Source organism: Cygnus atratus, chromosome 4 (assembly GCF_013377495.2).
Source record: "Cygnus atratus isolate AKBS03 ecotype Queensland, Australia chromosome 4, CAtr_DNAZoo_HiC_assembly, whole genome shotgun sequence".
In the NCBI taxonomy this organism is placed as follows: Eukaryota; Metazoa; Chordata; class Aves; order Anseriformes; family Anatidae; genus Cygnus; species Cygnus atratus.
In genome coordinates this window covers 65648104-65675381 of record NC_066365.1, presented here as the reverse complement: position 1 = coordinate 65675381, position 27278 = coordinate 65648104, and the positions used below count along the sequence as shown (strand labels likewise).

At 45.8% G+C, this 27278-nt stretch overlaps 1 protein-coding gene across 1 annotated transcript in view; it reads right to left on the bottom strand.

Moving 5' to 3' along the window:
• Positions 1 to 14030, bottom strand: part of SORCS2 (sortilin related VPS10 domain containing receptor 2) — a 542274-nt gene extending 528244 nt beyond the window's left edge. Inside the window, exons 1-2 of the mRNA XM_050710589.1 lie at positions 13389 to 14030; positions 13076 to 13279 (exon numbers count right to left, since the gene is read on the bottom strand). Coding sequence (XP_050566546.1) covers positions 13076 to 13279; positions 13389 to 14030 — 846 coding nt within the window. The remainder of the gene's footprint in view (positions 1 to 13075; positions 13280 to 13388) is intronic.
• Positions 14031 to 27278: the final 13248 nt, after the last annotated feature.

Genomic DNA, 27278 nt, shown 5'->3' with positions numbered 1-27278 from the left:
AAAACTACTTTTACCGTGCATCTTTCTTTGCAGAAATGGCATTCACTTAAGTGAAATAGGATCCTTTAAATTTCCCAAACTGATGAGAAACTCAGAGTAAAAAAAAAAAAAAAAAAAAAAAGTACTCTGTCAATTATGCGCTGATAGGTCTACTTCTTATCTTCTGTAATTTTCTGGAATTTAAATATTTAAATCAATACACTAAGAAATTGCTTTGAAATTCTACAATGTAGCTACAGAACACAAAATTTAGGTTACTCAGAGATCAAACCCAAAAACCAGACTCATTTAGATCTGGGGAAAGGATGATGGTCAACAGAGATTCCGCGCTAGCAATTTTGGCTAACTGTTGCATGTAAGTATGTAAACTCATCTTCCTTCTCGTTTTCATGTTTATAACAAGGTGTTTTTCTTGCACCTGAAAAGCTTTCCTGTTACTCCCGAGCCACAGATTGCTGTTGGCCAGAAAAGCTGTCTGGTGAAGGATCACAAACCAGCCACCTGAGCCTGGTGCTCTCTGCTAGACATCCACGGATCTAGACCCGCACAGACCCTCTTATCGTCTTCTCCTGAGTCACTCCCATAAGAGAGTATCAATTTCATGTTAGATAAAAGCACTCTAAGGCTGTTCACCTTCGAGTCCGTGACTGCACAGCAAGTGCACTTGCATCAGGGCAAGGGGCTATGCCAGAAACCAAGACCTAGCACTCCCTGCTGTTGACTCCCGTGTTTTCAAGGCTCAGCCAAAGCCGCAGAGCTTGCCTGTACGAACCGCACAGCTTCCCTTCCATGACAGCTTCGCTCTCACTTGCTGTCTCTGCTTTCCCCAGCTTGCATTTGTTTTCAGAAGATGCTTCATTCATTTAAATTCTTGCAATAAGTGACTGCTTGTAAATATTTCATTTCTTTTAAGGGAAAAAGAATTCTCTGCCTGTGGGTTGCAGAAAGGAATAATGAGGCGTACTTGGCAAAGTCCCATATCAGTGACATCACCCAAATACCAGAATGACAAGCACTAATATCTGAACTAAGCCTGAATAATAAAGCTCACGGTAATAGACATTTCAGAAGTTGTGTTTTGCTCACAATACCTCATTTATGCATTAAATCTAACACTGAATAGATTATGATTATTTTTCAATTAAACTTAGATGAGCAGCAGAGTAATTCCAGTGATGGGCAATATACAAATTCTTATTAGATGATATGTGCAGATTACAGAACTGGATGACTGGAAATGGGATTTTGAGTCTTTCATTTCTAATTATGATCATTTAAACTCACCCAGAAGCTTGCCACAGCAGCAGCGCATTCCACTTCCTCTCCCCAGTCTACCCTCGAGTTTAAGAGAGCACTCTGCAGCTTTAGGCTAGGGACACGAGGTGAAAGACACTGCTCCTGGGCCACTGGCAATTTAGATGATATTTTGGGGACTTTTTTTTTAAACATCTCTTATTGCTGTCTTCCAGAGCTACAGATAGTGCCATGAACACAAGCTTTCCTGAAGCAATGCCGCTGTGTCTGCCCAAGCCCTCAGACAACGTGTGACCGAGTGTGAATATCTCTGCTCGCCGGAATGGCAACTCCTGCACTGATGACACGTCGGTGTCATTACTGACTATGTCTTTGAAGATCCTTTTTTGCAGATGGAATGGGGAAGATGATGCTATTTAAGCCTCAGGGGTGAGAAAGGTGATTTAATACAGGGAAGAAGTGAAGGCAGAATAACAAAGGAGACTCAGAGACAGAGAAAGGAGGGAGGAGGAATGAGAGCCGTACAAAAAAGCAGACAGAAAAGTAAGGGAAACAAAGGACAGACGTAAAAGTTGCCTAAAGGGGAGCCGAGTTCCTCGCTGAGTGACAGCGATTGTGACAATCAGGCTCAGTTAATAACTACAGGTCTATTTAGTTGCAGCAAAAAAATAAAAAGCTTGCATATTTTGCGCAAACCCTCCATGCACAACAGGCTGTGGATCAAAGACTAGGAACTCCTCATATTATTTCCTGGCACACGATCTATGTCTAAATGGGAATTTCAGTGCTCTCATCTCAACGGGCTTGACTTCTGAGCTACCGACCCCTGTGAAACATCACGCCGGGCTGAGTCCTGCTCCCTTCGGGAGCCTCGATATACTTCGCAGAATTCAGCACGGCAGTGAGCAGACCTGCTGGCAGCTTCTGCAAACAAGATGATTTCCTTCTCTAACTCTACATTCCCATCTTCACGAACAGTCTCTTTGCAGTCATGAACGTTAGAGCCAAGATGTAATGGCTCACAATAATATAGACGTCGATTCAAACTTCTTCCTATGCAGCTCTGGTGTTGGTAAAACATCTCTGGCCTCACCAGCACACACAAAAGCAGCTCAAACATTCCTGGGCGCCGGCAGACCGACCAAGCCGAACCAAGGCCACCAGCAGACGAAGAAGCTTGGCTTTCATTCAGGTCTTACGTTGTGCCAGTTCGTGCCAGTTTAAGGAGCAGCTTACGTGAAGTCAGCTAAACTAAGCTAAAACACGCTTTTATATTGATAATTTAGCAACTAACACCCTAGCTCTCACACTGATTATGTACAGTGGCCTGATATCAATCTCCCATGGCGCATAAGGCCTTTCCCTGCCCCTCTCAAGAGCTTTTAAATAAACAAACAGAACATGGGGCACGAGGTGCTTATACGAATTCAAAAAATGCTCTCTTACAGTTCTCCAGGATCAACGACATTATTAAAAGAAAACAAGGTTCAAAGCCCTCTAAATGTACCCCACTTTATAAAAAAAGTCTGCTTTGTACCCCACTTTATAAAAAGACATCTGTTTTAAAGCAGTTATAGGAGAAGGAAGGAAGGAAGGAAGGAAGGAAGGAAGGAAGGAAGGAAGGAAGGAAGGAAGATGTTGTTAGTGGCCCTCGGTGCTCTGCACAGTAGCCCTTGAGAGATGCTGCATGAAGAAGAACACGTGTATTTCATTAGGAACTGAAAACGCGTTCGCTGAGCTGCATCTTGCCATTTGTAAACCGAGGTGTCCGGTTCAGCCAAGATGCAGGGGAATGCATTCCTTCTATGTCTTCCTTTGCAGGAGCTGGTGAGAGCCAACAGTTTGGGCAGTGAATCACAACTGGGCTTCTCAGACCTACAAAAATGCTGTACAGCTGATGTGCAACACGCCTTCTTGCTTCTCCTCTTTACAGTTGTTTTAGAGTTTAATAACAATCGCTGAGACCCAAGAGAAACTTAAAACATTGATAATGGGCCACTTGCTCAAAAATACCGGGCACTTTTGCTCCATCTACAAATCACCCTCCCTCCTGCTTGTGCTCAGCAGCACCTCAGTGGCTGTCACATACCAGAGAGGGAAAAATAACTCTGGATTCTCTCATGTTTGCTTTTCCTACCAGGCTGGGAAACCTCAAGAAGAACAGGACGAGGTCTCAGCTGGCTCTGTCGATATTGGTCTCCCTCCCTTTGTTTTGGGGAAGCAAAGCTTGGAACTGCCAGCAGCAACAGCTTCCCAATTTTCTACCCCCTGCACCAACCCAGCCAAGAACAAGCAGGAGTTCAGTGCCACTCCTCCATGGTCCATCACTGGTGTGCAGGACACAGCTCCCACTCTGAAGCCACCGTATTCCCGACATCGAAGTTTTCCGTAGTCTCTGTTCATTTTTTACTTCTCACTCAGGGCAAAGAACATGTTTTAAGACCCCTCTCAAGACAGCTGAGATCTCTGAATATGCTCTCCATTATGTGGTTGGATAACGGGCAGGGAAACATGGGAAACCACTGATTAAAAGACAAACAAACTAACAAAATAAGAAATTTCCCTCTAAATCAAAACCTGCAAGTCTGATGAAATCCTAGTGCCCATGGGAGGGGATCTGGGTCTGGGAGAGGAAAGCTTTTTAGTTCGTGTGCCTGCTTGCTTCTTAGCTCTAACCACATGAATACGACAATACCCAAGGCTCCAGAGTCCCATACATACCAATTAAACTTGTGTGGTTTACAAGACTAAAATGAGAGCGGTCAGGAGGAATGATGTTCATGTAGTGTATCCGCGAATCAAGATGTGGCAGCCAAATCTAATTTTAACCCTACTAACCTCAACGGTGCCCCATAAAGTGCTGAGAAAGAACGGAGTGGGATCACTCTAAAAAACCAGCTGGGAACTTGGATACGCCCACACCAACCTGCTGTGGCCTGGGATGCTGGGGTTCAGTTAAGACCCACCGAGGTTAGGCTCAATGTCAGAGCAGCGTATGTGTGCACTGCACTCCGATGGGTCCCCATTGCCCCGTGGACGTAACCCGACGGGTGATGGTATCTCTGTGCACCAAGGAACCAACCTGTCGCTGGCATGTGTTTGGTTTCGTTCGTTTCATTTCTGGTTTGACGCCTCATTCATGGAGCCCCTCAAGAAGAAGAACTGCCTGTACAAAAGGGGTTCAGTTCCCCCAGGGTTATTTTCTTACCTCTACCTATGCTAGTGCTGATGCCTACTTATGCTGAACCCTCAACACAATACCTAAGAGTACAAAAGGAAGAACCAAGAACAAAATATTCTGTTTTCCATAAATGTAAGATTTAACAAGTACTGCTGCAGATTTAGATGCCTTAGACTCACAGGCAGTTTCAATCCTCTGAAAAGAGCAAGTTACAAGGTATTTTCCAGTAGCAAACACGGCGAAAATATCTTATTGAACTTAGACCCAGGAGGATTTTATGGCAACCTACCATCCCTTGATACAATTGTGTTTCCAATGAAGAAACAACTATTTCTTCAGATTGAGTCACATTTAACGTTGTGAAACGCTGCCCAAAGCTCAAAGAGTGATTCCAACACGCTCCTGTAACCCCCCAGCTCCAGCCCCTTGGGCATCTGCCTTGCAGTGACAGCTGCTCTTGGAGGCAGGCGTGGAAATACATTAACCATAAATAGGTTGCTCTTCAATACCCAAGAAAAGCAACTTTTCTCTAGCGTGGCTCAGTTAGGGAGGCTAGGCGAGGCACTGCTACAATTTCCAGGTGGCACAGCTCGATTCTCAGCCAGCGCTGGCGTTATTTACTGGTATCACAGCAGCACCTAAATGCTACCAACTCAGAGCAGAGCCCCGGTGCAGCACAGCTCGCTCGTGCGTGTGCTGGGGGAAGACTGCTCCTTCCCTTGGGGCACTTACAGGCTGGGAGCAGAGAAGAGACAGCAACAGTAATAAAAAATGTGTTTTCACAGACTGCAGCTTGCCATCTGCTAAAAGTGAACGTGCTGGCCAGTAAACAGGGGCTCACTGCTCAGAAGGCACGAGGACGCATCCTGGTAGCTGGGGCTTGCAAATACGCTGCTACCACACCGCTCTCTGATGAGCTTCCAAGGACCATGGAAGAGCTAAATTTCATGAAGCAAATGGGGAAAGGCTAAACATTAATTACAACTACTCCATCTACTAGTGCAAACTTTTAACGATGTTACTGCAGAGAAACCACAGCAATTAGATTCTGCCTAATGACCACATTGTTCAAGTGGTTGTATGACTTACCACTTAAAAACAAACAAGCAAAACCCTACTTACTGTCCTACGATTTTCTTTTTAGAAAACACAGATAATCACAAGGACATTGGAGAGACTAGAGGGAAACCAGAAATGAACAATCATTCCTGTGTGCATGTACATTTGTAAAAATGTGCCCGTCAAACACGCGGCAGGTAAATACAGCTACATGGAGATACCGTCCTATTCAGATGGCGCGATTAAAGAGCTAGCAGAAGTGAGTTGGAAAGAAAGAAAATTTAAAAGGCTAAAATAGAAGTTATTCAAGAAATAATAACTAGTCTACAAAAGCAGAAAGGTACAAACAGTGAGAAAGAAGCAGAGTTATTTCAGCATACCGGTAAATGAGGGGAGGGGAGGGAACCAGTTAAACACAGGTTAAGTTGCACTGAAAATGTTTGCAGTCACACAGTCTGAAGTCTATTCAATGGTCTGACCACTGAAGTGCCAGAGTCTAAGCATTTAAATTGAACTGGACTACGCATTAAAAGGTGCCCTGATCAAAATGAACACCAGAAGCAGGACCGAGGAGGAGCGCCTTTTCTTCTCCAGCCCCTAGACTGTACTGAAAAATGTCCAAAGGAGCCAAGAAACCACAGATGTGATTTTCTGTTGTCCCGCCTCTTTGAGGTATTTGGGCGGTAACCATTACTTTCATATCAAAGTGCCCGGCTTATTGACAACGCCGGCAATCCTCGATCCTAGGGAAGTACCATCATTCTCACATCACAGGTAGGAAACTGAGGCACAAACTAACCTATGTGCTACAAACGGTATTTCAGAGGAAACTGGTGAAGAGTAAAGTTCCTCAGTACTCCTACCCAGCTTCAATTTAACCCAAAAGCCATTCGCTGGGCACCTCGTATTCTACCTCCAGCCAAGCCTCGCACTTCCCCTGATATATCCCCGTAACAGGGCAGTGGGGCTCACCGAGCAGCACCACAGGCTGCAAGACCGCAATGTCAGAGCATCTCTCCTCTTTGCACACCAGCTTCACCCAAGGCTGACAAAATCCTGTAGGATCCATAAACATGACACTTCTCCGCTTACCCAAGCCAGCGAGTCCAGCAGAAGTGGTGCTGCACACACACGACACAGCATACAGTGCATGGAACAACTCCCTTTGAAACGCAGCTTCTTGGAGGGGAAATTTCAGGCATTGCTCCAAACACTGCTTATGTATGAGCATTCCAGGTCGTTAGAAAAAAATACCTAGCTGCAGGAGCATCCCTTGGACTAAAACTTAAGACTTTTGTGTAATCTCTGTCAATGAACGCCCTTTAAGCACACAATTCTGTTTCTTAAGGACAGGCACAGGTAGAACTGCAATCACAAACTCTTCAGAGCCGCGACTGCATTTTTGCCGGAGGCTTAGTCCGTAACTGAAACTCTAACAGCCATGCCACAATAAGGAAGGAAGGAAGGAACTGCAGCAGCCATAAACACTGGTTATTTGGGTTAGGGATAACTTTAACCAAATTCTGTGTTTCATCTAAGTTAGTCACCTAGGCCCCTCTAAAATAAGCAGAGAGAGATAGGTGCACGTTCTCCTGGGACAACTCATCCCAGCTTTCTCAAGCGTGTACGTTACGATTATCACCAGTGAGATCAATCCAAGGACCATCTCTGTCTCCTTCCCACTGCAGAAGTCCAAGCTTAGATGTGGAGACCGAGGTTCGGCATGACAAAGGATCCCATCCATTACTTCTTTCAAGCGTTTTTGTCATCGGTGATTCGTCAGGGTTTTAAGTTATTATTACTGGGGCAAGGGGCTGGGGATGGGAATGTTTGGTAAAGAATGTGAGGCTACGAGAATAAAAATGCTGAAGGAATGTTGCAGGTCATCAAGTTTCGTCCTGAGCTACTGCAAGCAGCCTACTCCCAAGCAATGCTTTCAGCTTTTGTTTACTTGAATTTCTGCTTCCAGGAATGAGAAGGATCCCACTTGCGTTGTGCTGCAGATTGTCTCACCTTATGCCAACACCCTTTGGTCTTAACTGACAGAACCACAGAATATTTTATTTGGGCATACAAAGGGCTTGGCATGAAACAACTCCACAATCTGGGCAGTTTTATGATTTTAATTCATAAATTTGTACGTACCTGCAATATGAAGTTCCCCCTGAGATACGTGACCCTGCTATCAAAAAGCAAACACGTATTTAATGATTGTTATTAAGCCAGATTTGGCTCATCGTGCACTTGTAATATATCATCAGTATCAGAAATACGATTTCAATCTTGTGTGTGCCTGTGGTGTTTATTGCTAATTTTCCCTCCTAGATTCAAACTCTCGGAGCACCTCCCAACATCAGCACAGCAGCACCTGCTCACGCTAAGGCTGCTTGTAGCTTGCTCCTATGCAAATCGGGTAACACCAGTTAAACCAGCAAAACCAGCTAAAACCAGGAATGAGTGCAGGTGTGGAGGGGTGCTCACAGAGGAGGACTCTGAGGCATGTTTAAAACAGGAGGTTTGTAATTAAATTATGTATCAATTCTCGGTGTCTACCCAGGGGACAAGAGGTGCTCCCTCTTTTCATCAGGTGGAATTTGCTGAAACGTGAGAGAGCTCAGCAGGCAGCGACATGAGTAGCAGGCTGTAGGGCTGCAAGAGAGGGAAAACGGAGGCTGAGAGAAACAAATAAATGAAGCTAGCCACAAAAATCACATCACGATAAAAAATATATATATGATGTTAAGCTCCTCAGTTACTTCAGTCAGCTTTAAATCAGTTTGCTTTCAGTGTGGGATTCTGCGCTTCCATTCAAATATGGTTACTGGGTTTGGTTCCTGTTCTTTTTATCGTGCTATCATCTCATGGAATTAAAAAAAAAAAAATCCTCCCTGTGGAAAATCTGCCTTCTAGTTGACGATATATCTGCCATTTATCAAAGGTCTGAGCCATCGGGATTTTTGACCCCGTGCTCCTTTTAGTTCCTTAAAAGTAGCCTCGCTACTCTTGAGGAACAGCACCAAAACCTCACCACAAATGGGCTTTTGCCCAGTTTGGGTAGGTAATTACATTTACCGTTACAGACAGCGCAACGGTAATATTGAAGTCAATGGTTTTTATAGATCCCCTCAGCACAATTTATTGCAAAATGAGCAAAACAGAAAACCAATTAAATAAAATATCTTCCAGAAGAACACATTTAGTGATCACTGAACAGTACAAATGATATACAGTGAAACTGTATTACAAAGAATAATATTTTTTAAATTAAAGAAACATTTGATGTCTGGGCATCAAATACAAAAAAGCGGGGACCAGCTGAAGTTTGCACGTAGCAATTTCTGTGGATGTGCAATAAACCTTCCCCTCTGGTAAGGTGCTGCTAAATATTGAGTCTTGACAAGATTGTGTGTATTTTTATGTTTACTTCCCATAACAAAGAGCTACTCATTTAGGAGGGATCATGACATCAACTTCCTGGACAAATAAGTGCCTGCATGGGACTTCATATTGTGACAGCAAACAAAACGAGGAAATACTGGCACCATGAAGCTGCAGCCTCAGAACTAATTGGCCAACGTCCTGTTCACGACACTTTAGCAGTCTGCACAGAGCGTGCAGAGCATCCTAGGAACCAAAATCAACTGTGGATATGAGTCTCATTCTTCCTCTATTTCTGTTTTGGCTTTAATTTAAAAAAAAAAAAAAATCAACTGGTATTGATGCGAAATGGGAATTCTCCAGGGGGGGTCAAAAAATACAGTTTTGCAAAGAAAGTTGTTTACCTAGCACAAAACCAAAAAAAGCTTCTGGGATGACCGTAAGTAAGGTCTCCTAAAGAAAACGCTAGCAGTTTTATCTGTCAAGTGCCTGTCTTCCCTAAATGGGAATGGGCAGCATACTTTGAGTAAAGCCAGGAGAGCACATATTCAACGTAACGCAGTAAGAGGCTGCTCTGTAAGCGTGCACAGCTCCCCGTTACTCACCAGTTACACAAACGTCAGTCACAAGCCCTGACCAGAGCCCGTCTGTGCCGCACCACCCACCTGCCATGCCTTCGGCTTATGATTATTGAAGACTGGAAAGGAAATCAGTTCCACTTGCGTGAACCTTTGTTTGGAAGTAATAGTGCACAACAGATTCCTGTGGACGAAGGGGACAGAGAACAGCAGCACTAATTGTAGGAACTCACCAACCAGATACACCCTCGGTGTTAAAGGACTGGGTCTGCAAGGCTTGCTTCACTAGCGGCAGTTTTAACTATGCAGCCCGCTGTCAAGAAAGGTCAGGGAGACGCTTACCGTGTGTGGAATCTATAAATAATTTATTATCAGACTACAAAATAAAGGCAATGAGGACAGAAAACAGGAAGCAATTAGCATAGCTCCCCACGCAGCTCTCTGGTGACAAAGGCAGGGAGCATACCGCGATCTTCCCAGTGAGTCAAGCTCGCTTTGCCATCAGTTCAACCATACACTCTGCTGCGCTATCAAACCCAGCAATTTCCCTAATTCACAAAACGAGCGGCATTATGAGAGGACATCAGACTTCTACGCTACAGAAAAGAAGGGGGAGGAGAGAGGAACAATTTAATTTACAGCCTCCCTCGTTTCTTTCAAGGCATCGCATGCAACCAAAAATCACATGCTCCTGTTATGGAGGCGCAGGAGGATTTACAAGACATAAATACGTATTTTTAAAGCTCCATGTGCACATCAGCCTAACCTCTGCCCCCCTCAGAGTTATTTATTTGCCCTAGATCCACACTTGAGGTGCTCCCAATGAACTATATGTGCAGGTGATCGTCCCCCAGAGAAGCAACTGCCCCCTCAGCTTTTACGGTTATTTGTCTCCCCATCACGGAGCTCAGAGGAATAATCCCACTGCATATTTCTTCTTCATTTATTTCACTAGGTGAGGTGTTTAAAAGGATATACGGTCATCTGGAGCTCATCACTGTCAGATTTTCAGCCACGCAGCTGTAAAGGGTAAAGGAACTAGTTTAGCTCAATGGTTTACAAAGTGCTGCGTACCTCCGATGAGGTGCCAAATGTCTGTGGTGACACTTGAAGATTGCTTAGTGCCTCATGAGGTTCACGGGGCCTGATCCAGCCCTCGGTTATGAGCGACGGTCCTTCCATCGACGGCAGCACGCCTGGGACAGAACAGCACTTCACGTTTCAAGCCTGCACCTCCGCAGCAAGGGAAGCTCTCCTAGGCTTTGGACTTACCGGATAAGGTGCCAGGGTCAAGAAGAGCTGGATGTTAGCATTGCTACCCCCAAACACCCAACCCAAAGCGAAACAAACAAACAAACATTCAATACTACCTTAAATATGTTTTGGATCGGGTATTTATTTTCAAACATTTTAATCTCAAACACACAGAGGCAGCAGAATTCCCTCCAAACCCCGTAAGCCCATCCCGCTTCCACTGGGCTTCATTCATTTCTTCCGCTCTCTTTCCAAGGAGGAAAAAAGAAATCTCTTTTACAAGTCATTTTTCTCAGGAAGCCTTTGTTCAAATCAGCTCTTCTACTGGAAACGTGCAATAAAACAAAGCTAACAAGAAAAGGAGGCACAAAAAGAACTGCTGACAGTCAGCCTTAAACACCCAGTGCAAAAAGTCTGCCTGCTCTGCCTGGGCTAGGACAGCAAAGCCTTTCATTCCCAGGTCACTCCTTCAAGCCCAGTCTTGCTTGGCAGTAATCACCTGACGGCAGGCATGGCAAGCAGCAGTAACTGCTTTAAGTAACTCTGCAAAAGCATTTCTTATTGAATGTGTAAATACCGTAGAGAATATCTGCAGGCATTCAGGATGAGAGTGCCACCTGGCAATGCTGAATTAGTAGATAGCAAACAAGCAAACAAAAAAGAACTAAGAAGTTGCATCAAAGACCACACTTCTTTCATTTCTTCTGACAGTTGCCATTTATCTTTGCTCTCGAACAGACTACTGCGTACTACGCTAGCAAGTGAACTGTAGCATACTGTGAAAAAAATCATAACGTTTTAGCAACACAAGCCTTCGCTGCAGCATCTGTTATTAAATCTTTGCAGAGAGGTGCGGAGAGACCACCAGCCATAAACATGGATTAGCAAGGCTCTACTATATTCATTTCAGAGTGCCAAGCACTTTGCATGAAAGCGGTATCTTGCCTTTTATGTCAAAAAGTGAACTTCTGCCAACTTTTTAACTCTGGATTCTTCAAGGAGGCAATCCTAGCAGCCTGCAAGCACCGTCCACAAGCAAGGAACGGCAGCAGCCTACCGGGGAGGAAGGACAGAGTCGGAACAGCTGATGCCGCTGATTTGCAACGCGTTCTGCGGAAAGAAAATGGCCATCCTCTTACCCTTCCTTCCCCAGCAAATGAGAAACCGCCTCTGAAAGCGTCAAGCTTTGTGATGTTGCCTCCACCTCCGGCACATGAAAACGCGTGGTAACACAAGAGCAGCCGGCGTGCTCCCGGGAACCGCTGCGTCCCCACCCGCCGAGCCGCAGCCGCCACGCATCCCGGGTGAATCCCTAACCAAACAGGTGGAAAACAGGACCCTGCACCCCACGGGAAGGATGACAGCTCGCATATTTGCGAGCACCACAACACCGGCGCTCTGGACTGAGCCAAGTTTAAGTAAACTTTATGCTAAACTCACAAAGTTCAAGTAGGGTAGGAGCTCAGCTGAACTGCAGTAAAAACACCCGAGGGTTTTCCCGAAACGCTAAAATCCTCTAGGAGAAAGCTGATCTCGAGCCTTCCTACCATTTCCCTGCCTGGGAAGTTACGCAGGCAGCGCAAGGTGCCGGGTACCGCCTGCCTAGGATGCGCACGGGTACGAGATGCTGTCTGCGTGCGGGAGAAACCACAAGCAGCAAAGCCCCGAGACCGCCCGTGCAAATACGCAGCCATCGGGGTCGGTACACGAAGAGGCGAGGGCTGGAGGAAAACGAAACCGGGCTAAAAGCGGAGCGGGGCTCGCCACGAAACTTCGGGGCTGGAAGTGCTCAAAGTGAAGAGCCGCGGGACGCTGGGAGCGCTGATGCTGCAGGGCGAGCCCCGCTCCGGGCGCCGGGGTCTCTGGCACCGCCGGGGCTGGGACACAACCGGGGGGTGCCGGGGGGGCGAGGAGGAGGGAGCCGAGGGGGGAGAAGCCCCCGGGGAGAGGCAGGCGGGATCCCGTGGGCGTCCCGAGGGGATGAAGGAGCCGCGGGGTCGACGCGAGTTAACCGTGCGGACCGTGCAGAAGGAGATCCCTGCAGGGATCCCCTCCCCGCGGAGGGCAGCGCCTCTCCTTCAGCCGGGGGTGCGCGCCTCGCCGCTCCGGGAGCGAGCCCTCCTCCTCCTCCTCCTCTTCCTCGCCGTCAGCCACCCTCCTCCCCGCAGCACCCTGCCCCTCCGCTTTCCAAACTTTCCAAACTTTCGGGAAGCGGCACCTCGCCGCCCCTCGGGGCGCTGCTGGCCCGCGGGGACCCCACCGGGCACCGGGCACGGGGCGAGACGAGCCCGGCGGAGCGCTGACACCCCCGGCGGCCGGGACACAGCCCCCCTCCCCGGCTCCCTCTCGCCTTCCCCCCCCCGGCACTCACGCTGCTGTTCTCTCCCGTCCAGTGCACCATCGCCTGGTTGTGAGCCGCGTCCCCCTTGAGCACGAAGGAGGTGCTGAGCAGGGCCACCCGCTCCCGGCCCCCAGCCGCGGGGGATGCTCTCCCGGCGCGGCCGCCCCCCGCCGCCTCCCCGGCCGTGCTCCGCGCCCCCCGGCCGGGCGCCGCGGGAGCGGGGGGGCCGCAGGGCTCGGCGCAGCGCAGAGCGGCGGCGGAGCCCAGCAGCAGCAGCAGCAGCAGCAGCGGAGGAGGAGGAGGCAGGCGGGAGGCCACGGCGGTGGCGGCGGCTGCGAGGGACACGCGTGGCCCGCCGTGCGCCATGGTGGCTCTCCGGAGTGGCAGTGACAGGCGGGGAGGTGGCGGCGAGGGAGACACCGCCGCGGAGGGCGGGGGCTGGGGAGGGTCGGAGCCGGAGCCGGAGCGGGGCTGAGCGCCCGGCCGGGGCGGCGCCGCCATCTGCTGGCCCGCAGCGAAACGCCGGCACCGGGGGGAGAGCCCGGGGCGGCCCCGCCGGGAGCAGGGGAGGCGCGGGGGGGGGCACGGGGCGCCCCCAGGGGCGGCCGGGCTGCGGGGCTCGCGTGGGGGCGCGCACAGGGGCGGCCAGAGGGTCAGGCAGAGGGTCGCCCACGGCACTACAGGCTGGGTCCCACTCTGGGTCACTCACTGGGTCACCGACCAGGTCACCCACCGGGTCACACTCCAGGTCACCCACAGCACTACGCGCTGGGCCACCCACCAGGTCACCTCCGTGGCCACACACTGGGTCACCCACAGGGCCACCCAGCAGGTTACCCACTGGGTCACGCACTGGGTCACCCAGGGGGCCACCTACCAAGTCACCCACCAGCTCACGCTCCGGGTCACCCACGGTGCCACACGCTGGGTCACCCACCAGGTCACCCAGAGGGCCACCCACCAGGTCACCCACAGCGCTACACATTGGGTCGCGCTCTGGGTCACCCACCGGGTCACACTCGGGGACAGGGACCAGGTCACCCCCCGGGCCGCAGCCACATGCACCCCGGTGGGGACACACCTCGGGCAGCTAGGACTGACCAGGCTCCGGCAGCCCTGCCCCATCACCGGCTGCTTGGGGGCTTTCCCCGCGGCACCGCAGGGAAAGACAGGGCCAGGGCGCCCCCCGCCACCCTCACGCAGCCCCTCGGTGCGGACGTGCTACCTGCAGACCGTGGAGCGGGCACGCCTGGCCTCTCGCGGCACGGGGTTTGGCCTTGAGTCCCGGGAAGGTGCAGTGGCAAAGCCAGAAGGGCTCTGTCAGAAGCTGGAAGCAGAAGAATGAATGAAGCAGTTGCAAAATTACAACTTTTGCAATTAAGATAAGGAGCGCTTCAGTGGAGAGCAGGAGCGCATCCTTTCTTCTGCCCCGCAGCTCCTAGCGGGCAGCAGGCTCGTCACCAGCATTTACCAGAGATGCTCACCCAGCCAGTACTGCCTGTTTTGGGGACCTCGGACTTGCAACCTGTGACCAGTTGATGGAAGCCCCCGGAAATGCTAACGGCAGCTGTGGTCGCAGCTAAGGGCAATGCCCGGGGGTCCATGCAGTGCGGCACAACTCGAAATAGGCAGGCAGAGGCAGATTTAGGCACATCGATGCTCTCCCTGCTCCTCTGCAACGTGAGGTGTAACTGTGAACAAATTTGTGCCGGGGAAGCTTTCTGGTGCTGTGACAAGGGACGTGGTGGAATCGCTGACAAATTTAGGCCGGCAGGGACCTCCGGAGGGTCCAACCTGCCGTGCAGCCCAGCGCCACCTCTGATGCTGGATCCAGCTTCAGGGTAAGGTGGGGTTGCTCAGCCCCAGTGTCACAGCCCACGTCTGAAAGGCCAGCGAGGGAAGTAAGGATGGCAGCTACAGGTCGGCATGTGACATGGCACGTAACAGAAGAGGTCAGGGCTGGGCAAAACCGAGGTGAGGGAAGTCAGTAAAACAGTTTCGGTTGTAATCTTCCTTTGCCCTAATGGCCTACAAAATTAGGATTACAAAGGCATTTCTAGGAGGATGAGCAGAAAAAATAGTATCCACTGTTATAACCATACCACTTACAGGGCTGGGATTTCTACCGCAATTACCTGGAGTAACCTGGTCATCCCAAATTCCTGTAAAAAGGACTTGCAGTAGGCATACGCCTCCCTGTGAGCTGAACATGCGCGGTGCTGGCACACCTGTGGTAACCTGGCCTGTTATTACTGCGGTGGCACAAACGAGAAGGCAGCTTCAAATGCAGGATGACTCTCACATTTCAAAAGGAATTAAGATTTCTTTTTTAAATAAAAAATCCCGTGTGCTTTTTTCCGCAGCTCTGAAAAAGCCCTCTTTCACAGTCCCAAGCACAGCCCCCCAGCCTCAAAGGAGCCTTCCTCCCCCTCGCTCCTCTGCCACTGATTCTGAATTAAGGGAATAAAGAGCCTGCACTCGGGGACCTCAGCGGCAGCGCTGCTGACCCTGCCACCAGGCCACGGGCAGGCCCACATCACCAGAAGCTGCCACTGGGGCCCTTTAGGGGGCTGCGTATTAAATTCATTTCTCAAGCACTTTGTCTCTTGTATATAAAGCAGGCTGGTCTTTAAAAAAAAATAAAAAATAAATCTTGATTTATGGAGAGAACACTGGAGCAGCAGGGAAGAGAAGAGAGAACATCCTTAAAAGGCTTCTGTGGCTATAGGAAGCCATGTAATGAAGTTAAAGACAAGAGTGAGATGAGAACAACCCTTGCGTGCAGTTAGTTTCCTCACGTTCTTACCCCTCTAAACCACCAACCTTTGTAAGAGGAGAAGCACCTGGCTTCAGTGGGCAGAAAGTCAGTTTTCCAGACAAAACCCCTTGGCTCTGGCAAACTGGTATCAGTGACGGGCGGTGGTAAAACATTTGTTTGAATTTCTACTGTGTGGACGTGTTATTTAGGGGTCGGCTTGCAGAAAACACACAAGTGACAGTGGGAAGCCATTCCTGCTGGGCACCACTTGCGTATCGACTGTGTCACCTTCCGTCTTGCACCTCAGCCTCAAAAGAGAGCAAGGGAAAAAATATAACCCTGAATTCTTCAGGAAACACTGACCAACCACAGTCGTATCAACCAATATGAAGGGTGATTTCTCAATTATTGAGTAATTTTCGTTCTGGCATGATGGCCATCCGACATTCCCAGACACCGCCTGTGAAATTGTGAAGATTACTCAACATTTGTATAACCACCTAAAAATACTCCGAATAGAAGGAAAGGCCTGAGTCCCTGCAGATTTAAACTTGCAGGCAAGAACCAGTGCTTCAGCTGAACGCCACATTCAGATGAAGCTGGGCAGTGCTGTGCTCGCCCATTTTGCTTTCACCTCAGTGTTGGACAGACAGGGCTCCCAGTGAGCAGCAGCGAAGAGAGGAGATGATGACATCCAGGTTCCCTAGGGGCAAGCTCCTTACACCTGGCAGGAACTGACATTTCCAAAACGAAACTGAAAAACAAAACCAAAAAGCAATCGGTTGCCCTAGAACTAATGACGCCTAGTTTCCGCCAGCTTTGCACGTCATGGGTCTGCAGCCGTTTTCCCACTGGCGAAATATCTTTCCCATACATCTCAGAGGATCCTAATGAATCCACCGATGAAGTCCTCCTTGTCTGCCCCAAGATTTTCCCCTCCCAGTACTTGCTATTTATTCCTGTGACCTCCCCCGTTTGCCAGTTTACTCGGAATTGTCTTAGAGGTTGAGAAGATGCTGCCCCAAGGTGGATGGAGAGAAAGCGATCGTCTGACTGCTCCCTGACAACACAAAATGTGTTACGAAGATATTTGCACCACCTGTGTCTATGCAGCACATTCTCAGGATAGGTACAGAAAAAACTTCAGCCGCTAGGTAAAAGGCTTTTACCCAGCCACTTCAATGGCTTTTGAAGCCGTTTTTACAGCAGCCAGATTAATGCACACTTACAGAACCTTCTAATCTAATAAATAATGCATATTTAATATATCCCTAATTCACAATAATACAGTGCTGTAACTCTAGGCTAGGGATACGGCAGCAACAATACCAGTTGCCCTATATCACTGCTGTGTGAGCTTGATGACAGTATGGCTCAAAATATGAGTATCAGCCAGACTGGGAGAGAAGGCTGAGATCTTTCAGCAACACTGAAAAAGAAGTTTCTCCCATTAATTTCTTTCAAAGTCCTGTAGCTAAATCACCTCTTTCCATTTATTCTTTTGGTCCAGGTTTAAGGATTCCTAAAACAAAAAGGCTTTCCTAAATTTCTGCCACCTTTTATCTCTCCCATAAACTCTGGCCCAGCAAATACACTCAGACACACAAGGAGAAAAATAACCCAGTATCAGACACCTCTGAGCTCCTCTAGTCCCAGAATGGAAATAGTAAAAGCTTGAAAAAGAGTTAGTGCCTTGTAAATCCAAGACAAGTTTCTTCCTGTTAATGGCAGAATTATTACTGCTATACTAATAAAGTCTACTCACATTTTTATTGACTGTCAGATCAGATTAAGATTAAGAAGGCTTCAGTTAACCACTTGATTTTTAGCAGGTTTGTTTCTGATCAGACACTGAGAAGTATTACAGAAAGTCGCAAGTCTGCTTGGGCAGAAACCAAGATGCAATGCTAATATTCCTCATTATCAGATGCAAGAAGAACTCTTGCAAATAAAAATATCAATAAATTTGTTCTGTATTTCATGCTCACAGGCTTCTTAGCACGGTAGAGCAAGATGACCACAGAGGCACAACACTGTAGAAAATCACAAAAGAATCACCCATGCAAGCATGCTCCTTATGGATCGTTTACCTATTTAAAGGTCGATTTAAATTAATGTATCAAGATACATTTAGGACACTTTATTCTATAGATTCAATACAAAATGATTGCCATTTACATTGTGTTTATGTTAACACCATCATTCAGCGCACAGTGACCTGCAGGGTTTCTGACACACTGCTCACGCATGAGAACACCGTCATCTCACACGGGTCGTGTCAAAGCAGCCTGCTTGTTCCCACCGCATTGCCAACTAACAAATTAATAAATGGCAGAGCTTTATTGCCTTGTAACCCAATTAACAAAAACCAAATGCTTTCTTCTCTATTATATGTAAGTTATCATGCACAATGCCGTACCCTAATTGCCCTAATGCCAAACAGCAGTTTTTATTTAGCATGGCCTCTCAGGATCCAAAATGATTTCTGGTTGTATTGTTACAATTACAAAAATAAATAAAGAGAATAGAATAGCACTCTTTCTATAGTCAACAAATCTAGGTGTCTTTCTTAGCGCTTTTCTCAACAATGGCTCCATTTGGCACAGTGAAAAACCCAAGCTGCTGTCAGGCTGATTTGTTCATGCTAGCTCATTGCTGCATTGCCCTCAGCCGCTAGCTCAGATGCCCACAGAAGAAAACCTAATTAATAGCAAGAAATACTCATCACAAGAAAAAAAAGAAAAAAAAAAACTTTACTTCTGTGGGCAGTTCTGAAGTTAAAAAAAAAAGAAAGAAAGAGTGGCTGCATTTGTTCTATGAGGGTCTGACTAAGCTATAAAGTACGCTCCCAATTATCCTATTCACATTTGAATGATATAAAGCAGAGAGAATTTCAGTACAATGTGTTATCTCTGATTATTGCTGAGTGCTGCGTTCAAGTGTGAGTGTGCTGACATATGCACATGAGAAAAAACTTGGAAGAGCTGCATGGGATTTGGGGGAAAACTAACTAGCTTTTCATTTTAGCAGTATTAAACTGTCAGCCAGCGTGCATGCCGAAAAACGGACACAACCAGCCGCCTTTATAAGGGCTGGTAGCCCGTCAACAAGAAGTCACTGAGACAGAAGAGGAACCTAATTCTTTGAGCATCTTCAGCTCTCACCTAATTCAATGAAAGTAACTGGTATTTAGTATGAACAGCTCAGCACCTTGCAGGATTTTCCCTAGCAAGTAGGTAAAAAAACGCACACCATATTTTTCTCTAGCTCATAAACTGAAGTTGTCAAATTTCCATCACTTACAAAACAGACTAAGAATGAACACAAGCTGCCTTGAGCCCCGAAAATTTTATTTATTTTTTTTAAAGCAACCTAACCTGCATCAATTTGTTATGCCACAGAACCTGAAGTAGTGGTTTAGTCTGAACTGAAAACACACGGTGAAAAATGCTCTGTGGTACCTATTGTAAGATTATCTGTCTGCAGCCTTCATAATTTCTCACTGACAATTAATGAGGAGAGGTCTGAAAACATGAGAGGGTTGGATTCATTGTCTATACCGTAAGAGCTCACAACAGAACGAGCAGAGCTTTTTCTTTCATGTGGCTAGCTAGACTGTGGGAATTTTCTCACAGAATAGCTCTGCAATCATTGTGCTCTTTCATTCCCCAAAATTTCATGAAGCTAATTTGAGAAAACATGGAAAGCTGGAAAAAAAAATGGGGTATTTAGGTAAGAAAACTGTGTTGTGAAGGAGGTAACGCTCAGGTTTACATTCAGCTTCATATACATACAGATACACAGTTCCTTTTGTCTTTAAAGTACTGTTAATGCCTTACCAACCACTTACATGCTCATCTAACCTACAGTATTTTTACCCGTGTCGTTTTGTCAATCAGTTCGCTGATACAGTTGCATTTCTGAGAAAATGATATCAGAAAAAGAAATAAACATTAAACTCAATTGAAACCAATTCGTTCTGAATCAGTCTTACGGTCTTTGGCAAAGGACCCCAAAGACACGGCAGTTCTAACAGGAGATCTGCCCAGCCCTTACCTGTTCCGTGCCCTGGCCTAGCACGATTCCCTCAGGCTCTTTGTGGAAAAGAGTAGGCTCCAACTCACGGGTAAGAGGCTTTGACCCCCAGAGCAAATCCCAAATGTTGTAAGCATGCAGGCTTCAGTTGGTGTGGGACTGGGTGCTGACCGCGCGCCTGCTGGACGTGGGGAAGGCTTTCGCTCTAAGTTTTCCAGGCAGGTTGCTAATTTTCATCTCATGTCTCAGGTCTCCAGATGGTAGCAGTGGCTGGCTCAAAACCAAGCCAGCAAGAACGAGAGGTTTTTGCAAAAGCCGTTTTCAGCTAGAACATCACAGAAGTCCACGCTACTTTCAATCCATGAAATAGATTCACTGATAGCAGTAACAACCTTCAGGAGCAGCTGGTTTAAGTAATGACCGCAAAAGTACGTTCATTTTGTTTAGGTGGTACTTTTTTCTGAGATGGGTTATTCTTTTCCATTTTTTTTCCTCATTTGTTTGTGTTCTACATTTGTGTGGTCTAGAGGAATGGATAAAGATGGATCTTTTTTTTTTCCCCCAATGAAAAAGCAAATTACTAGAAGCAATGTAGCACTGCAGAAATGTGTACGATTAGATGCCAGAGACCCTGACTATCACACATTATGGGGAAGACCATTTTCCAAAAGAGCCATATGGGTAACAGTAAAAATTAAAGTAATAGAAACATAAAAGACAACTGGCGCCTCTCCTACAAGCTATTTTTCCTGAAAAATGGAACAGCTGAAGGCAGATGTTTTGCATAAGCAAAAGGCTGGGGGGCTCTGGAATCACAAGCTGGAGAAATACAAAGAACTTCACATTTTCCAAGGCTCCCCTTATCAAATCGATTTCTATATTTAAACGTTGCTTTCCTCTAAATCACTCTTGTTCTGCTTTTGAGCTTGGAAAACAAAACATATATACATTTCATAACATCTTAAAATCTTGTTTTACGCATCAAGCAAGAGTACGTATACCAAGATAGCACACCAGTTCTCCCAAAGAATAGGTAGCATTGCCCTATGAATATACGATAGCCTAACTCGATAAAAACAAACGAGTCTATAAATACCATGCTGTTTTGAACAGTCCTATACAAGTTACACTGTCAGTACTTCTAATCACACATAATGAAAAAATATCCAACAGAAAGTATTTCCCTATCCTTTTTTCTTTCCAGCGCAGTAGTTTCTCTCCAATCCCAAAGAACTGCAGCCTTGCCTGAAGGTCCCTTTGATGCAGTTTTGCAATAGCCTAAATCTGTAAAGATGCAGGTAGGCATTTGCAATGCACTTGGCTCCTAACTTGCACAAAGATCAATGGGGAGCTAAGAGCTCAAATGCTTTAGAAAATGAATTTGCCTTTTGAAATCTGGCACAAGTGGCTGTTTCAATTTTCGCTGGGATTATCAAAAAGCAGGGAAGTCTGGGAAACGTGTATGTTTTTCCATACACCTGCTATATGATTCACCTGAAAACTGCGAATAAGCACTGTGTGAGAGGTAAATAAGAGCAAATATGTATCTATAGGAAACAATACATAAAGCTTTCTGCTTATACAGCAGCTGACAGACTTGCAAGATTTTTCTTAGAGCTCCAGCTGCTGGAATCAGGAGACTGCATAAAAATCTCAGTGTTGGCATCTAAGACTTTGCTAGCCTTTGTGTTTTCAAAGATAGAAAACACAGAGCAAATAAATCCTCTAGAAACAGGGAATCAGAAGCCAAAGAAGGTGGAGTTGAGAATTTCAGTCAAACGTTACAGTCTTTAAGACAATCTCGTGATTTTTCAACCTTACAGTTTTTCTCTGGCAGTGCTAAGGCTAAGAGGTCTCGCGTGGTTTTCTCAACATCTTCCTTCTCCTGCCTGAAAAAGCTTTTGGCGGTTACTGCATTCCAGGATCTGAGCTGATTTCTTCTGGTTTTGAAATGATACTGTGGAAATAATTTTTAAGAAAAAAATAAAAAGAGACCTTAACTGGGATTTTGTTTTCATCTTTAGCTGGTAATACCTTACCCTGATCTACAGAAGATTGGACCAGAAATTTGGGGAATATGGAGAATTAAAAACAAACATCTGGCAAAACAACTCTGCTTAGTGGTCATGAAGAGCATACTAAATCTGAATTACATAAATGGTAAACATTGACAAAGAAACAGACAATTACTTTTATATATATTTTAGTGGCAAAACTCCTACTTCACTCTAATTTCATGTATGATTCAGAGTCTAGCACCCAGAAAATCATTTATCCACCAAAATATTTACATATAACCAGAAAGAAAAAAATCCAATCAAATAGAATGATCACATCTTTTCTCCCAAGAAACTTGCTCAGGAAAAAAAAAAAAACAGTAAGGCCACAGATTTGTTTCTGCCATCGTAAAGATTCTGCAATTTTAGTCTGCTGTAATCATCTACATTCATCCATCAATAAACATAACTACACTCAGTCTTATTCAAGAAAAGTCATTAAAAATACCTGAGTGGTAAAGGAAAGATAGCAGTCTCTGACAAACAAACATTCCTTCCATAGCTATTTTTATAAGGACTAAAACACCTACACCATACTATCAAAAATTACTTTTCCCCATGAATTTTAAAGCAGTTTCATGTGGCAAAAATAATCACCTTTTGTGCCTATAGTGCAGTGTTTATGTGTTTTCCCTTGTTCAGCTCTCAGCCCAGGAATAAATCATTGTTCCTGCAATTTTCCAGCAGCGCTCTTGTAGTTTTAGCCTGCATGGAACTGCATCGCAGGACACAAATCTTCTGTTTCGGGAAGAAAAAATAAAAGACTTCTCATGGGGTCTCTGTTGTCAGCAGAAAAAAAAATATTAGTGAAGATACCCAGTTGTAGCTGGCTTGATGCAGAATTTTTCTGATCCTTAATTTATTTCTACCAATCTATCTTCAAAGCACCTTCATTTTCTAGGTTCTCCACTCTAGCCGTATTAGTAGCTATTCCTAGGGATACGAGTATTACTGTGAATCAGATGTGTATTTCACCTTTTTTTTTTTTAATATTGGTTAACTGAGTCACTCCCCATCTCCAGAAACATACGCTAACTTCTTGTGAATCTCTGCAACATGGCACGTGGCCCCTGGACTTCATTAGTTCGATCAGTCACTGGTTCCTACAACAGCATTTGATACACTGCTCGTCTCGGTAGGGTTATAAATTATGGAAAATATGTTGAATACATTACTGACTTTGCGGTGACAAAGAAGAGCAATAAAGGAAGGTGCTCAGCCAATGCTCACAAATCAGCAGAGACCTTATGCGGACATTTCACTTAAATCATGCAAGTGGAGCCACAGACTTCACTAGGAATCTTCCTCTGCATCCCCTGAAACAAAATATTTTTGTGAATTTTTAAAAAGGGTTAAATATGGGAAACCTCCTGACTTCATGTCCAGTGCATTCACTAAGCATTAGCATTTCAGAGGAGGAGGGCTGACTCCGTGGTACTATTTCCCATACTAATGATGTGCCAATGCAGGCTGTCATGTTTGTCATTTGGACATTTTATTTCCAGCTTGCCCTAAAGACTCAGCCATGCTCTGACCCCTAACCTAGGTTGGAAAGCCATAGTTAAAAGGAGTGGCCAGTTAGTAATCTGAGGGCTGAAACTCTTTGGTTTGCAGGTCTTACTGAAACCTTAGAGGCACCTGGATTCTAGGACTGCCGTCAGGTCATCAGACCCACCAAATTAAAGGGCATTGCTGAAAGGGGAGGGTTACGCAGCGGGCGCTAATCAAGGACAGGTCATGCAATGCCACAGAAAGAAAGCTGCTGCTCCTGGTCACCAAACAGCTACCGGAGAATAGAAGTAGCCTCCAGCCATTCAGAAGTTAACCACTGCTGACATACATCACATTTAATCACGTCTTAACAGCTACTGCCATTCACTTATTTCTTCTCCTGCTACAAATGGTTGGTTCTGAACCTTAGAAATATTTATTGCCATGCAGACAAATGAAGCCTACAGTGATCTTTTTAGGTGGATATAGCAATTAAATGAGCTCTAGCGTAAGCAAATGTGGCTCCACTAGCGCCACAATGCAAATAAGATGCTTTCCCTAACTGTTTTTCTTTGACTCGTTTCATTCTTTCCCTTCGTGCTGTTTATTCACTCCAAATATCTGCCAATACTCCCCAGCATCATCTTGTAACGGTGGTTTCACCAGGGTTTACCCATCAAGCCAGATTCACCTCTACTGCTAAAAGGGAAAACCAAAGCAGCTCTGAAGCAGCCCAGCTGTGCTCTCCTCAGCTGTGCCACCACCGCGCTGCGAGCGTGCTAGCTTAGGCAGCTGAAGCTCTAACAGTAACCGCGCTAACTTCTTCCCAAATTCCTTGTCTCACAGGAGGCCAGGAAGGAATTCACCAGCACTTACATTTTCCTTAGGGAGCTCCCTGGGTAGGGCAAGTCAGGATCGGACTCTGCTTGATAAAAGGTTTATCGGTTATAGATGCTGTGGAACACTTGTGATCTTATCTCCTCCTTCACCTCTGGAAGTCACACATTAGGTGTCTGTATACCCTGTGCTACAAAAAGACCTTGCTTCTTGGCAGCTGAGCTTTCAGCAGAGTCCGTGCAACTTTCAGTAAATGTTACTTGATTGCTGATCCTTTTTGCAAGAACACTTTACCAAATTCCTAACTTATTCAAAAGTACAGTGCAGCAACCAGCGTTCGAAGTAGGTTTTCTTACCAAAAAAATGACACCATTAATGCCAGGTTTTGCTTTGAAGAAACAAAGCCCTATGGATTATAAATTATGTGTCTATAACATCACTGAAATCTGTAGAGTAACATACCACTTACTCCTGTAGTTATTTTGACCCTGCAATTTTGAGTGTTAAAAAAAAATTACGAACCTACAATAAGATAACAAAAACAATGCAGAAAGGAGGCAAGTGAAAATATTTAAATGTCTTCCTTAAAACAGACAAACAAACGAGATATTTGCAAATATCATAACTGCAAGTTCATGTTTGTGAACAGCAATCTAATGAAGTATTGCTGGGACACAGCCCATTAAAGACTAGGAGACGAGAACACTGTCATTGACTTTAGCACGAGGAGGATGAGGCTTTGTAGATAATCATATAGCAGTCTACTGAGACACGGCCAAACTTTGCAGGTAATCAAATACCTCCTACAAGCTGCTGTTCTGATAAGCACAAGATCACATCAACTTCTGTGTAATACATATGCTCTACGCTTCTCAGAATAAAATCTGTGTCTTTTATATACGTGTGCATACCTCATGAGTGTTTGGGTAGGGAATACTTGGGCAATAATGGTTTAGAAGAGCTTTTGTTGGATGTATTTATTTCCCAGACATGTGCAGGTGTGAGAGGCAGGGAAGTTTGGCTCTTAATACCCAAACATCCCTCATTTGCACACCTGCACTTCTGGCTGAAGACCAGAATGCTGAGAGCCTGCAAGAGGCACCGCGGCGTGATTAATATTAATGTTTAACATTTACTAGCCCTGTGCACTGACTGAGCTAATCAAAACTGAATAATGCGTGGCACTATCCAAATGGCTAAAAATATAGCCCATTAGATCAAATTCATATCCCTTATGAAGTCAACAGTTAGTTGCTCCAAATACTACGTGTGCTGAGAAGCTCAGGCTTTGGTTATAGACCAAGTACAGCCGCAGCGCTGACCAGGACAGAAAAGGCATTTATCTGCCATGTTGTCTGAACATCCTTCCTTCTAAATCCTCATGGAACCGTGTTGGATGAGGTACTTAAAAACAGTCTTCTCCTCAATCAAAATTTCAACACAGCATCTGCTCTTTCATTGTGTCCAACGGCAGCCAGACCATGCACACACCCAAAATCTGTCCCCCCCCCCAGGATTCCCTTGCGGTACACGCGATATACTGATTCGCTCAGGATGCTGTTGTACGGCGGGATTGCTGTGCTAAGCTTTCTTTTTAGAGCACTTTATATTAAGGAACCTGTGAGCACTCGTCTACTTCTTGAAAAGCACTGGGAACAGCTCTTACTGATTGTTCCCTATGAGGACCGAAATTGCCTCTCCTCTATTTTATGATGTATTTCTTCAATACCTGTCAGTAAGCACGCCGTTGTCAGGACACTTCAGACTCAACATTTTCAGTCTAGAGTTCACCAGCTGCAAATATTCACCCTTCCACCAAGTTGTGTTCCCATTGATTTCTCTTTTTCAAGCTGGGATTTTCTTCCAGGCTTAACATGGAGAGTCGGACAGTTGTGAGTGGCTCCTAGACATCAGGATATCAGACAAAATAGTAGCTACCAGTAGCTATCAGACTGATGTGCAAATATTGTTGTGTAAAATAAATAAGAAAAAAAACAAGACAAATACAGCACCTGTACCTTTTTGCCACTGACTCAAGTTCCTTGTCCACAGAGCTGAGCAGGTCACTCCAGAGCAGAACCCAAGGGCTCTGATATTAGGGATGATTGTGGGAACAGGGAAATTGAAACTAATGAAATGAAATGAAATTCAAACTAATATGGCAGCAAGGTCTCATTCTTATTAGCCAAGGATGTGGATGGAAATAAAGGGTCAAAAGCGCAGGAAGAAATACAAAGGTGAGGTACGAGGACAAGTTCCCTAAGCTGAAGTGCCGGCATTTGGAAGGGAATGCCCCTGGTGACTGCAGATCACCGTGCAAGTTTTAAGGACCAGCAGAACAAGGCTTTGCCAAGAAAGGTTTAGGTACGGCTGAGTCTGATTTGGAGCCAAGAGGTTCACCAAATGGCCGTTACCAGACTTATTTTGTACGGTCTTATTTCGTGTCAGAACACCACAAATGGGAATTTAGCCCTCAGCTGCATAGATTCCATGCACACAGAGCAAAAACCCATGTAAAACCTGGGGCTCAGCTCTTCCTTGACCCCTTTCAGCCAGATTTTCCTTTTTCTTCCTTCAAGTTACAAACCATTATGTATACATTAGTTTCCTGGCTAATTTGCACAGATTTTTTCAAAGCTCTTCTATGGTTTAGGCTTACGTTATCACTTAGATTTCCAGTCACTCTGCTTGCCAGCTCCTTTACCCTCCATTACTTTGTCTGATAGAATTTAGATTGCTGTTGCCGTATCTACTTCACCGAACCATTTAAAAGTCATTCTTAAGCACTCCTGTATTATTTCTATAGCAACTTTCATTTATTGTCCTCCCAAACCCTTATGTGTTGTACTTACAGGTCTAAGATAACACCTTATGTTAAGATGCTATAAAAAAAGTACTAGAATAAAAGTGCATCTCAGATAACAGTTTGTTAGTAGTGGAATATCTTGCAGCTTTTCCTTTAAGCAAGTGATTCTTCTATCAATAACAACTTTTTATCTTGTTATAGGTTTTAAGACTTCCTCTGCATAAAACCATGAACACAACATTATGACAA